The 10665-nt window shown below is 40.7% G+C and overlaps 3 protein-coding genes and 3 non-coding genes across 7 annotated transcripts; 1 reads left to right on the plus strand and 5 right to left on the minus strand.

Annotated features, from left to right (window-relative positions):
* Nucleotides 1-1260: 1260 nt before the first annotated feature.
* ddah2 (DDAH family member 2, ADMA-independent) lies at nt 1261-4642 on the plus strand. 2 transcript variants are annotated; one of them, XM_085900350.1, is made up of 6 exons: nt 1261-1420; nt 2506-2807; nt 3212-3400; nt 3695-3814; nt 3879-4022; nt 4089-4642. In XM_085900350.1, exons 2-6 carry the CDS (start codon nt 2508-2510, stop codon nt 4206-4208), a joined length of 873 nt encoding a protein of 290 aa, XP_085756476.1. In that variant the 5' UTR covers nt 1261-1420; nt 2506-2507; the 3' UTR covers nt 4209-4642. The 2 variants fall into 2 exon arrangements, with proteins under 2 accessions (XP_085756476.1, XP_085756477.1); XM_085900351.1 differs by having other exon boundaries at nt 1276-1420; nt 2485-2807.
* Nucleotides 4643-4754: 112 nt separating this feature from the next.
* Nucleotides 4755-6983, minus strand: rps5 (ribosomal protein S5). The gene is made up of 6 exons (XM_085900354.1): nt 6880-6983; nt 6136-6239; nt 5682-5891; nt 5279-5407; nt 4944-5042; nt 4755-4860 (listed from the first exon to the last, which is right to left on the minus strand). Coding segments are annotated over exons 1-6 (612 nt in total). The 5' UTR covers nt 6881-6983; the 3' UTR covers nt 4755-4791.
* LOC147040749 (small nucleolar RNA SNORA3/SNORA45 family) lies at nt 5118-5247 on the minus strand. The gene has a single exon (XR_015063042.1). It is a non-coding gene; the product is annotated as a small nucleolar RNA SNORA3/SNORA45 family (small nucleolar RNA).
* Nucleotides 5508-5640, minus strand: LOC147040750 (small nucleolar RNA SNORA3/SNORA45 family). Its single transcript, XR_015063050.1, has one exon. It is a non-coding gene; the product is annotated as a small nucleolar RNA SNORA3/SNORA45 family (small nucleolar RNA).
* Nucleotides 5968-6099, minus strand: LOC147040751 (small nucleolar RNA SNORA3/SNORA45 family). Its single transcript, XR_015063049.1, has one exon. It is a non-coding gene; the product is annotated as a small nucleolar RNA SNORA3/SNORA45 family (small nucleolar RNA).
* A 1012-nt stretch (nt 6984-7995) lies between the features above and the next one.
* On the minus strand, nt 7996-10298 carry ppt2b (palmitoyl-protein thioesterase 2b). The gene is made up of 8 exons (XM_085900349.1): nt 9857-10298; nt 9578-9731; nt 9078-9173; nt 8881-8988; nt 8719-8802; nt 8559-8643; nt 8359-8413; nt 7996-8265 (listed from the first exon to the last, which is right to left on the minus strand). Exons 1-8 carry the CDS (start codon nt 10046-10048, stop codon nt 8122-8124), a joined length of 918 nt encoding a protein of 305 aa, XP_085756475.1. The 5' UTR covers nt 10049-10298; the 3' UTR covers nt 7996-8121.
* Nucleotides 10299-10665: the final 367 nt, after the last annotated feature.

Consider the following 10665-nt stretch of genomic DNA (forward strand, 5'->3'; position numbering starts at 1 on the left):
TTTGCTTTAGAAACTCTGTAGGTTGTTACAGTAGTAGTTCTATACACACACTGTTTTATTAGAATCGATTTGATAAATATAATGATGTATTTATTATTTCTTAAATCATATTTAGTTACATTTAAATATATATAATACTAAGCAAAAATTGATAAAAATTCAAGGAGGGACATAAGAGGTAACAAGAAGTTGTATACAGACCAACACTGCCACCTTGTGGGGCTATCTAAATTTTGCTATTTATCTAGCTTTTGTAGTACCAAGAATGTCCTGCGAGGGGCAGCAAGGTGCCGAAGGGCATCCAGAGTGTTGGAAAATTGTCATCCCATATTCATCACGAGGGATAAACTCCAGATACAATAAACAATTTGTTTTAAACGCATTTAGGTATGAGCGCATTAGCGCCCTCTGCTGACCAAACACCAATGGTAAGGAGACCTTTTCTCCTTCTTCATGCTTTGCTGCATCTACTTATTTATTGAAGGATCACTGCCAATTTTGCTTATGTGTTCACATGGATGTTTGGCTGACAGATCTTAGTGAACAGATGGTGTTTCTTTAATCCTGTCTGTGCCCTCTACTTGCCATCTTTCATCCGCCCCCCAACTCACTCATTCCCCTTTGTTTTTTGTACCACTTCAGCCTCTGTGCTGTCTACAGTAACTCAGAATGTTGCACTGCTGCATAAATCCTAAAAGTAGTACCGCTCTCTTAGCCACAACTGTCTAGATGTCATTTTAGCCAAATAGTGGAGTCATTCATGTGTTTGTTATTAAAAGTGACATGTAACAGTGCCCCCCCCCCCCCCCCCCCCCCTTCACAGTCTGTAACGGTGCAGCACCATTTGACCCATTTGGGAAAAGCTTAAAAGATTATTATTTTTTTTGTCATATCAAGGACAAAAACAGATAACTGCTCCTGATAAACAGGCAAGGACGGTGACTAAAGTGAGCTGAGGAATATCAGTTGTCAACATGAACATGAAATAAGAATAGAAATCAGAAATATTTCTCTCTACCCTGTGTTTATTCAGGACGTGAAATTTATCTGCAATTAATAATTGTTTCAGAGAGCAAATGATGTCAAAGTACACGTCAACTAACAAACCGGAAACGATACGTGAAGTTTCATCATTAGCTTGACGCGTTCAAATTTGTGACATACACGCCGTAAAATGACTTTCGTGACAGCACGGCGTAGCAAAGACGTCGCGTCTCCATGGAAATCCAAACAGTAGCTTCTGTGAAGTTCAAATATATTGTTTTATTTTGAAGCGATTACAAGGAAGTAGCAGGGTTCCACACAGAGGGGGGCGGGTGGACAGGAGTGAAAAGCAGGATAACGGGAAACGGCCCTGTTTGGGAAATCCATCAAACAGTGGCGAACGTGGCCGAGCGTCTCGCCTCCACGCTTTCAAGTGGTAAGGATGATTACTTTTATGTCTTTATTTGTTAGTTTTTCCTCTCATTTTCCATTGGGGAATTTAAAGGTTATAACGTGAAAGCGTAAAGAGTTGGGCGTCGCACTGGATTGCAGATTGCCTGCACCGGCGCAAAACTAAAACCACAAATAATGAGCGCAAACACTTTATTAAACGCATCTTTTGTGAGGTTGATAGGTAAAATTTGTCTTTTTAGTTGTTTAACTTGAACCTGCACTATATGTTCCATAGGCATGAGGTTTAGGTTGCAAAAGTTTGTATCCAAAAGACTTCTGGACATTGATGATGCTCATATTTATAATTCTCACTTATTACGTCAAGAACAATAATTTAATTTTAACACAGTCGTCAAGATTAGTCTAAATCGGAAACCCTTTTTTATTCACGCATATAATAAAAACTAAAGTACTATATGGACAAGAAAACAAAAAGTAACTGAAACAAAATGTTTTGTTTAGTTAAGACAAAATAAGTAACTATTGTGAAAATGTCTTTCATTTTTTTGTCAATACACTCTATAGTTGAGCGTTCGGGGTTGATTTTAAATGTATTTATTTTATATTATAGGCCAAATGTCTGGTCCAATTTGTGTCGCCCAAAAGTGGCAGCCAATGAAAAACGCCACCAGATGACGTCTCTCCGACGTGGCTCCTCTAAAATATTTTTATTTATGGATATATACAATGTATAGTAAGGCTTTTTATTTTTAAAAAAAAGTTAACATCTATAGTAAGGCTTTTTTTGTCAAATTAAAAAAAAACAAAAAACAATTAAGGCCATATAAAAAAATACTATATATACCGTGTAGTTTGTTTTATTTAAAAAATTACTCTGTATAGTAAGGCTTTTTTTCTTTAAAAAATGACCATGTATAGTATGGCTTTTCTGATTTATATGCAGTAAGGCTTTTTTTTTTTTTTACTATATATGGTACATATTATTTTGTTAGAATCTATCAAGAGGTAGAAAGTGTCTGCACTTTGTCCCCGTTCACTCCAACACAACAGTAAAGACGTTGTTCCTCCTCTTGGCATTTGTTTGAGGTCCCTTCCTCTGCTCTACAGAGATGGCAAACATGTGCCCGTACGGCCAATTCACCCACGCGGTGGTGCGAGGCATCTCGGAGAACTTTGGAAAGGTGGTGGGAGAAAATGGCGAGAACAAGGATGTCTCAGTGGACCTGGCCAAGGCCCAGCGTCAGTTCGGCTGCCTGACAGGGGCACTCAGGCAGAAGGTGGGCCTGCAGCTGATCGAGATCCCTCCCGACCCGGAGCTGCCAATGGGCTGGAAGGTAGAGGATGTGGCGGTGATCCAAGGTGACACGGCGCTCATCACCAGGCCCTTCAGCCAGCAGAGGCGCAGTGAGGTGAACGTGCAGAAATGGTCTTTAGCAAGAGGACGGTTGACATTCTTTTGTCACGGTGGTCAAGCACCTGCAAAGTATTGCATTGTCAACTTGAGGGGGCGGAGCTAGCAATTAAGGAAGCATGAAGGGGTAAAAAAGAAATAAAATATGATGGAACTAATGGATCTGCAAGTGGAATAATATTTTCCTTGACAAACTCAACAAGGAAAGCATTCAGAAGCTTGCAGCTGTGCTATCATGTGAACACAACTTGACAAGTGAACAAGAACTTGAAAAATTCAAGATCTTCGGACCATTGCCGAATTGAAGCTTTGGTTGTGTAAACCGAACAAGTGCAGTGTAATAACGAAGTATTTGTACTTTATCTCCCGTGACTGATCATTCTCCGTTCGTCTTTTGGGCAGGCTGAGGCGGTGCGCAAGGTGTTGGCCGAGCTCAACCTGACCATCGTGGAGATGGACGACACCGCGGGGGACTCTGAGGGTGCCACGCTAGAGGGCAGCGACATCCTCTTCACAGGGAAGGAGTTCTTTGTTGGAATCTCCTCCCACACCAACGTCGAGGGAGCCAAAGTGCTGGCGGACACGTTTCGGGTAAGAACAAAAAAAAAAAAAGTGGACGATGACGGCGACTAATTAATTTAGGAGATTTTTAGCTTAATTGACATTAAAAAAAAAAATCTAACTTTTTATTTCGTAATGTTTGTACATATTGCTAAATGCAGTTCTATCAAAAGCAGCTGTTCCACCATTGCATATTTGGCGATCACAAATATGAGTCACTCGAACATTTTAGTAACGCCTGTTTTTCATGCCATGCAGTTATGCATAGACAGGAGAGCTCAATGAGCACACATTACCAAAAGGCTTTCCACTGCGTGCGTTCAGGACTTTTCCGTGTCCACCGTGCCAGTCTGCGGCGGGGTTCGACTGAAAAACATCTGCTCGATGGGAGGAGCAAAGACCATCATCATCAGCAACAGCGACGGGGCCAAGAAGACACTGCGGGTGGGTGTCTTTTCATACGTCGTGCATGATGGGATTGTCATTCATTTTTTTTATGCGCGGCCAGATGATGGAACAGCTGACCGACCACCACTATGAGGTTCTCACTGTGCCTGAGCAATCTGCAGCAAACTGCATTTACATAAATGGGCCTGCCAAGAAGGATTTCCTGCTCCACAGGCCAGTGGAAGAATGTCCCGACAGTGTGGCTGTAAGTCAAGAATTCATGTTACTGAAAGTCTCATAGCCATAATGAAATAATTCTCCTTGTGTCCAGGCGTTCCAGAAGCTGCAGGATTACACCTTCTTGCCTACAGCTTGCAGCGAGACCGCCAAGCTGGAAGCTTCTCTGTCCTCGCTTTGCCTCCTTGTTAATAAGAAGCACAAGTATTTGTGATTGTCAAACGTGTCTGCGTTTCGGATCCCTCAGTGCTGTCACTCTGAGGTAAGTGGGTGTCCTCACAGAATGTTCATGACCAAAATGTTAACTGTTGGCAATGCAACCTGTATGATTTACATCTGTTAACGACTAAGATGTTCTGGATGAAAGAAACTATGCATTTTGTGCTTTGCAGTGTTGTAGGAATGCAGTTAAATGCTTTGGTTGTTTTTAGCTACTGGGGAAGTGGGGGTCACAATAGCCAAATGAAGCTTTTGTACACTTTGCTACAATTTTTGTATTGAATGTGATTGTAAAGGTGCATCTATTAAAGTGTTGGATGAGTATTGAAAATCACTTTAGGCTCAACTCCAACATGATTGATTTAAAGCATGTATTACGTTAGAAAAATTGTAACACTTCCCAAAAATTAAAAGCCGTAGTATAAATAATTTATCTTTGCTCAAATGTTGCTCTTAGATTGACACACGGGGAATTGCAGAAATCATGGTATGACTATTACATCACATTCAAATTAAGAGTAAAGCCTGAACACTGAACAGAAAGTGAAGTACTCAAATTTATTGATTTGTTTGAACATTTAACGGTTGGACTTGGCAACTCTCTCCAACTCGTCTTTCTTTTTGATGGCGTAAGAGTTAGATGAACCCTGAGGGGAAAGGAAAAAAAAAAAATCACTTAATTTGAGCTACAACATTCAAGGTAAAGTTAAATTCTCCGCCATCAACAGACCTTGGCAGCATTGATAAGCTCATCAGCCACGCACTCTGCAATAGTCTTGATGTTCCTGAAAGCAGCTTCTCTCGCGCCTGTGCACAGCAGCCAAATAGCCTGCAACATAAATGACACAAATTACTATAAAAGGATCCAGTGGGAGAAAACATGGCTACACAAACGACAGCAATGTGATGTGTCAGAGTTGGTGATTGGCTGGGCCACCACAGACTACAGCCAATGAATAAACACTGACATTTTTAATCTGCGAGCACTTTAGCACGCCAAGACAACAATGCCAAGGTGTGACTCTAGCCTCGTGAAAGTGACATTTACATTAGCAATTTTGTTACCTGGTTGACTCTACGGAGGGGCGATACGTCCACAGCCTGCCTCCTGACTGTACCGGCACGGCCAATACGGGTGGAGTCCTCACGGGGTCCACTGTTGATGATGGCATTCACCAACACTTGGAGGGGATTCTACAACAAAATAGGACCATCAAAATGAAGTCATGCAAATTGAGCTCAAATCATGATGCCAAAAGTTGATTACAAAAAATTAAAATGATCATTTGACAGGTCATGTGTCTAAGCTGGTGACTGACTGAGCAACAAAAGATAACAGCCAATGAATATGCTGAGACTTTTCCTCTGCGAGCACTCTAGCACACCAGGACAACGGCACAATGTCAGGGAGTGACTCTAGCCTCGCTTTACAGAGATGTCATTGAAAGTAAACGTAATGTTACTGCACCTCCCCAGTCAGCAAGTGGATGATCTCAAAGGCGTGCTTGACAATGCGCACGGTCATCAGCTTCTTGCCATTGTTGCGGCCGTGCATCATCATGGAGTTGGTCAGACGCTCCACGATAGGGCACTGGGCCTTGCGAAAACGCTTGGCGGCATAACGGCCACCAGAGTGCGGCAGATACTTGGCATACTTCTCCTTCACGGCAATGTAATCCTGCAACCCAAAAGGGGAATTCAACAATAGTTAAGAATTTGTGATTTCACAGCATATGAGGTGCCTATTGAAAAGGTCATGTATCTAAGCCGGTGATTGGCTGAGCCACTGGAGACCACAGCCAATGAATTTGCAAAGAATTTTCCTCTGCGAGCACTTTAGCACACCGGGACAACGAGCAATGTCGAGGCGTGACTCTAGTCTCGCTTTGATAACCAAAATGTTCAGTCGAGGCAGTACCTACCTGCAGGGAGATGTCATTGATCTGGACATCATCGGTGCTCCACTTGCCAAACAGCTTGATCTCAGGAGTCTCAGCCACAGCCGGTGCAGTCTCCCATTCAGCCACTGTGGACAGCAAATTGATTTGATTTTAAAGTACGTACGTACTTTGGTTCGTGTGAATTTGCAAGTGCAAAAGCCATTTGGAGAACTGTTTGAAGCTTGCAGAGAGTCAAAACTAAGAATATAATAATTGGTCTAAATAATCAGGTATAACTCTAGCACGATATATGACGCATGACAGTTTAATCACTTTAAGGCGCTGCAAATAGTTTAACTTGTAAGTTAAGAGTCACGAATGAATGTCTTTCCTATGGAGGGCCTTTTTGACGCGCCTCGCAACGCGTTAGCCATTAACCGACTCTAAAACAAGCCACACCATACGCTTTTCTACAAATTTAAAAAGAGGGACTCAGCAGCTCGGCAACAATAACAGTAGATCCGTAAGATCAGTAGAGAATTCAAAGTTAGGCGTAGTTAGCCGCTCGTTAGCTAGCTTCCACATGGGCTAAAATGTAGCAACAAGCTAGCGCTTAGCATTGTTATGCAGGGCCAAAAATCTTTCATGGGAAAATACGACATCCCAATAAATTACTATGCTTGTCTCAACTTTTAGGGACACCGCGAATCGATGTTGTATCGATTAGCGCCGCAATATTTGTTTTGTGTCGTCGAAAAGGCAACTAAAAATGTATATTTTACTCACTGGTGTCTGAAGGTCTGGAGCACACTTCTCAGAGACGGAAAAGGGCCTACATGCGGCGCTGCTTGCAAATATCCGTTTGGATGGACACGTACTTCCGGTAAGTGATGCATGATGGGAAATGCTGTTTTCATACATTCTAATGAGAATCTTAGAACGTTTAAAACCTTTTATTGAGGAAAGACATTGAACACATCATACATATTTGTCACTATAAATTTTAGGACACTGTCAAAATAGCTGTATCCATTCAGAATTTTTAAAAAGTACAAGTTTTAACCTTGTAGAGGCAAACAACATGAAATGGAATCCCTTCAAACCAGTTACTAGTTAGGTAAATGAGTTTGTACAAGAATACAATACATAATACATACACCATTTTAAACTAAATGACAATTAAAAGCTTCAAATAGATCTCTTCTTCCCTTTTCTGTAAAGCCTTTTCCTCTTTTAATTCAGCATGTAATTAATTCCCCCAGAAGGTTTAGTACAAGTCCCTTCAAATCCAGCAATAACAAAAAAATATTAACCTTATCTGAAAAACTGCAGAACAATTATGTGAATCAAATCCCTTGCAAGATGGACACACAAATAAAGGCTGACTCACTTGTATGGGCGAAGGTAAAAAGTGGCATGTGAACAATGGATGAGTATGTATTCCCGTAATACTCCCTGACTATTCATTTAAAGTCTCGATCCTTCCGTTTTAGCACTAACACAACAGGCAGGTTATCTCAGCACTTGCGGTATGGGACATGTAACACAGAGGCATGACAGGAAAATTTAAGGCGCCATCTACAAAAACTACTCATAATATACTAGCTGTGGTTAATGAGCAGAAAACATGGGAAACCATGACAACACATGTAAAAAATACTGCATTAAATAGGAGTAAGGCAATGGCACAAGATGACAACATCACTTAGGCACTGTAGTGTCACTTTAACCTACTATATACGTGTGTAATCCAAAACTACCGCACGCGAGAATAATGACTTCCTGATGAAAGAATGTACTCAGCAATTCTTTCTGGAGTTGCTACAAATAAACTGTGGTCCTAGGGAATAGCTTAAATGCTGAGAAACCAATACATTAATTGCAATTTACAGTTAACTTAAGTTCTTTGTGCCTTCAGCGTCTTCCACGCAATGAAAAAAAAAAAAACTACCGGTTATCAAAACAACAATATCACCTCAGAATAACAACATGGTTGCTGTTAGACCGCAAAATGTTGTTTTAGTTATTCTAAACCAGCCACTTCTCCATGCAAACGTGGAATACAGTTTCATTTGAATGCCACCAGACATGTTGGACGTAAGGAATCGAACACAAGATCAGGTCGCCGCGAGCCGCCAGCGTCTTCAGACCAAAGATATCCTTTAAGTAGACCTACATAAAAAATAAATCAGTTTTACTTCTTCTGGGTTAATACTAAATAGCGATAGTGAGATATGGAAAAACTCAACATTGGATTGTACTCACGCCTTGTCGTTGCATCTCAACAACAGTCTCATTGTCGTCAAAGAATCCAAACTGACTAAAAATATACAAGCAGAATATAGAATGTGTGTAAACATCACATGGGTGTCATCTGTTCATTCCCATGCAAAAGGGGGAAAACACTACAGTATTCTATCGTACTTCACTTTGACATTAAAAGCAGAAGTAATGGGGTAACTCACCTCGACTGCCAGGGAGTGATGACTCCATCGTCAGGTCCTCCGACTAGCACCAGCTTGTCAAGTCTCAAAAAGTTTTTCTTCCATTCTGAGAGATGCAAAATGCATAAACATTTTTTTGTTTATACAGAAGAATGAATTTAAACAAGAGGAATTTGCTGACCAGTTGAATTTGGATTAGGTCTGTCGCTGTTTAGGAGGGCCAGATAATCACTGCTGTTGGTGTACATGTCCCTGTGGTGGGGGTCTGAAGAAATAGAAAATTCATTTCTCAGCCTGAATGTGACAATGAGCATGCACGGCAAAGTTATTGTTTAAATCGCACCGTTCCAATAGTTGCAGATAGATACCCTCTGGCCTAAGGATGTATAACAGAGATGGTACAAGTTGGACTTGACAAACTGAGGGAACAGGTACTTCAAGTAGTCGGTATCTGAGAAAACAAAAAGAGGTATTGATTGATGACTTGGAGTAGTAACTAGTCACTCAGCATGTGCGTCAAACCTTTAAGAAGGAGCTTACCGCCGTATTGTCCGGCCTGAGGCGAAGACAGCGAGATGAATGAGTGCACATTGTGATCTGGCAAAGTGGACAAGATTCCCCTGCAAATCAATCCACCTGAAAAAACAAAACAACAACCAATATTTTCCTTGCCAGGTTTGACATATTTTTAAAGAATAGAAGACTGACACAAAAAAGCATGAATATATTTGGTGACCTAAGTTTCTAAACATGCTGGTCTTACCTTACTGTGTTATCAACACACAGTAAGAAGAACAAACGTGCAAAGGGGAAACCTGATAAGCTTCACATTTAAGAAAAGTCAATATGGACTGATATTGAGAATGCTTCATGTGAAATTGCAACCTGTGGTTAAATGGAAAGAATATTTTTCTTACCACTTCCTATTGTGCAAATGAGCACTTAGTTTCTGTAATATGGTCATCCAAAGGTCAACTTTTATATATCACTGTAACTACAGAACATGCTTTTATCATCTAAAATAAGCTACACGTACACACCTTGAGAGTAGCAGATAAAATGAACTCCCTCAGCGGAGTTTTGCATGATAGGGTAAATGGCCGTCTTGAACCCCTCGACCTGCTTCCACATGGGCTGCAGGCTGGAACCTCGATCAAACAAGTCAATCACTGTCACATTTGTTCCGGGATGAGCCTGAAACATACATTCAAGCTTTAACCACTCCTTGAATAATACAGGAGATATGTCGTGAGGTCAGAGCTGCATATGTTTACTCAAAGTGAACTTAAACTGCAGAAACATCATGGGTCTAGCCATACCTCGTGAATGAAGCCCTGGAGGTTATTAAAATCTCCCGAGCTGTCGAACAAGCCGTGCACGATGATCACCGGCTTATAGGCAACTGCGACTGTCCATAAACACGCACCGAGAAGGGACCATAATAAACTGCTGGCTATCCCGATGCTGTTCTCCCTTCTTCGGATGATCGAGTCTGTCGCCAAGCTCTTCATTTTAGCATTAAATAATCAAGATAAAACTGTGCTCTATTCAAACAGAGAGGTGTTAAATAATTTAAAAATAAAAGTTAAAATTTGCTCCATTGCGTGCACCGTCAGCCTTGATTAATACGACAAGACTTGCACATAGTTTTTTTTAACAAACATATGATGTTACAAATTAATCTCTTTAATAGCGACGCGGTAGTAAACACCTCAGCCGAGCGAACGTGGAGTGGTTTATTTGTTCCGGTCTTTATTCAAACGTCACGCTAAGGAGATACGTCACTTCCTGTTTTCACACGTCACAGTTGCATCCCAGCTATGTACATGCGTTTTAGAGCTTTAAAACTTTAGATCATAAGACGTTCAACTTGAATAAAATGTAATTTAATTCAGCATAAAAGCTTTCTCAAAACTGTTCAAACATTAATGAACAAGTAAAATGTCAAAATTATATTCTGCGTTGCTGAAGTACACATAAGAACGCTTACTACTGTAAAGAATTAGATTTGAATATATTTGACTTCATGCATTTTGACTTCTTGTTTTGCTTTGAGAAATAAATAAACTTAATTCAAATATTGTAAAGAAACTTTAGTAAACCATTCTATAGATTAATGATCAAATGG

This window comes from Syngnathus leptorhynchus, chromosome 20, assembly GCF_054491065.1.
Source record: "Syngnathus leptorhynchus isolate UIUO chromosome 20, UIUO_Slep, whole genome shotgun sequence".
In the NCBI taxonomy this organism is placed as follows: Eukaryota; Metazoa; Chordata; class Actinopteri; order Syngnathiformes; family Syngnathidae; genus Syngnathus; species Syngnathus leptorhynchus.

Excerpts from the sequence above, each read along its gene's own strand:
- ppt2b (XM_085900349.1), bottom strand. The coding sequence starts at position 10,048 with ATGAAGAGCTTGGCGACAGACTCGATCATCCGAAGAAGGGAGAACAGC. Across the intron at positions 8,803-8,880 it reads TATCTGCAACTATTGGAACG|ACCCCCACCACAGGGACATG; the intron begins GTGCGATTTAAA and ends CTATTTCTTCAG. Across the intron at positions 8,644-8,718 it reads ACCTAATCCAAATTCAACTG|AATGGAAGAAAAACTTTTTG; the intron begins GTCAGCAAATTC and ends TGCATCTCTCAG.
- rps5 (XM_085900354.1), bottom strand. Across the intron at positions 5,892-6,135 it reads TCAATGACATCTCCCTGCAG|GATTACATTGCCGTGAAGGA; the intron begins GTAGGTACTGCC and ends TTTGGGTTGCAG. Across the intron at positions 5,043-5,278 it reads CCCTCCGTAGAGTCAACCAG|GCTATTTGGCTGCTGTGCAC; the intron begins GTAACAAAATTG and ends TTTATGTTGCAG.
- ddah2 (XM_085900350.1), top strand. The coding sequence starts at position 2,508 with ATGGCAAACATGTGCCCGTACGGCCAATTCACCCACGCGGTGGTGCGA. Across the intron at positions 2,808-3,211 it reads GCCAGCAGAGGCGCAGTGAG|GCTGAGGCGGTGCGCAAGGT; the intron begins GTGAACGTGCAG and ends TCTTTTGGGCAG. Across the intron at positions 4,023-4,088 it reads AATGTCCCGACAGTGTGGCT|GCGTTCCAGAAGCTGCAGGA; the intron begins GTAAGTCAAGAA and ends CCTTGTGTCCAG.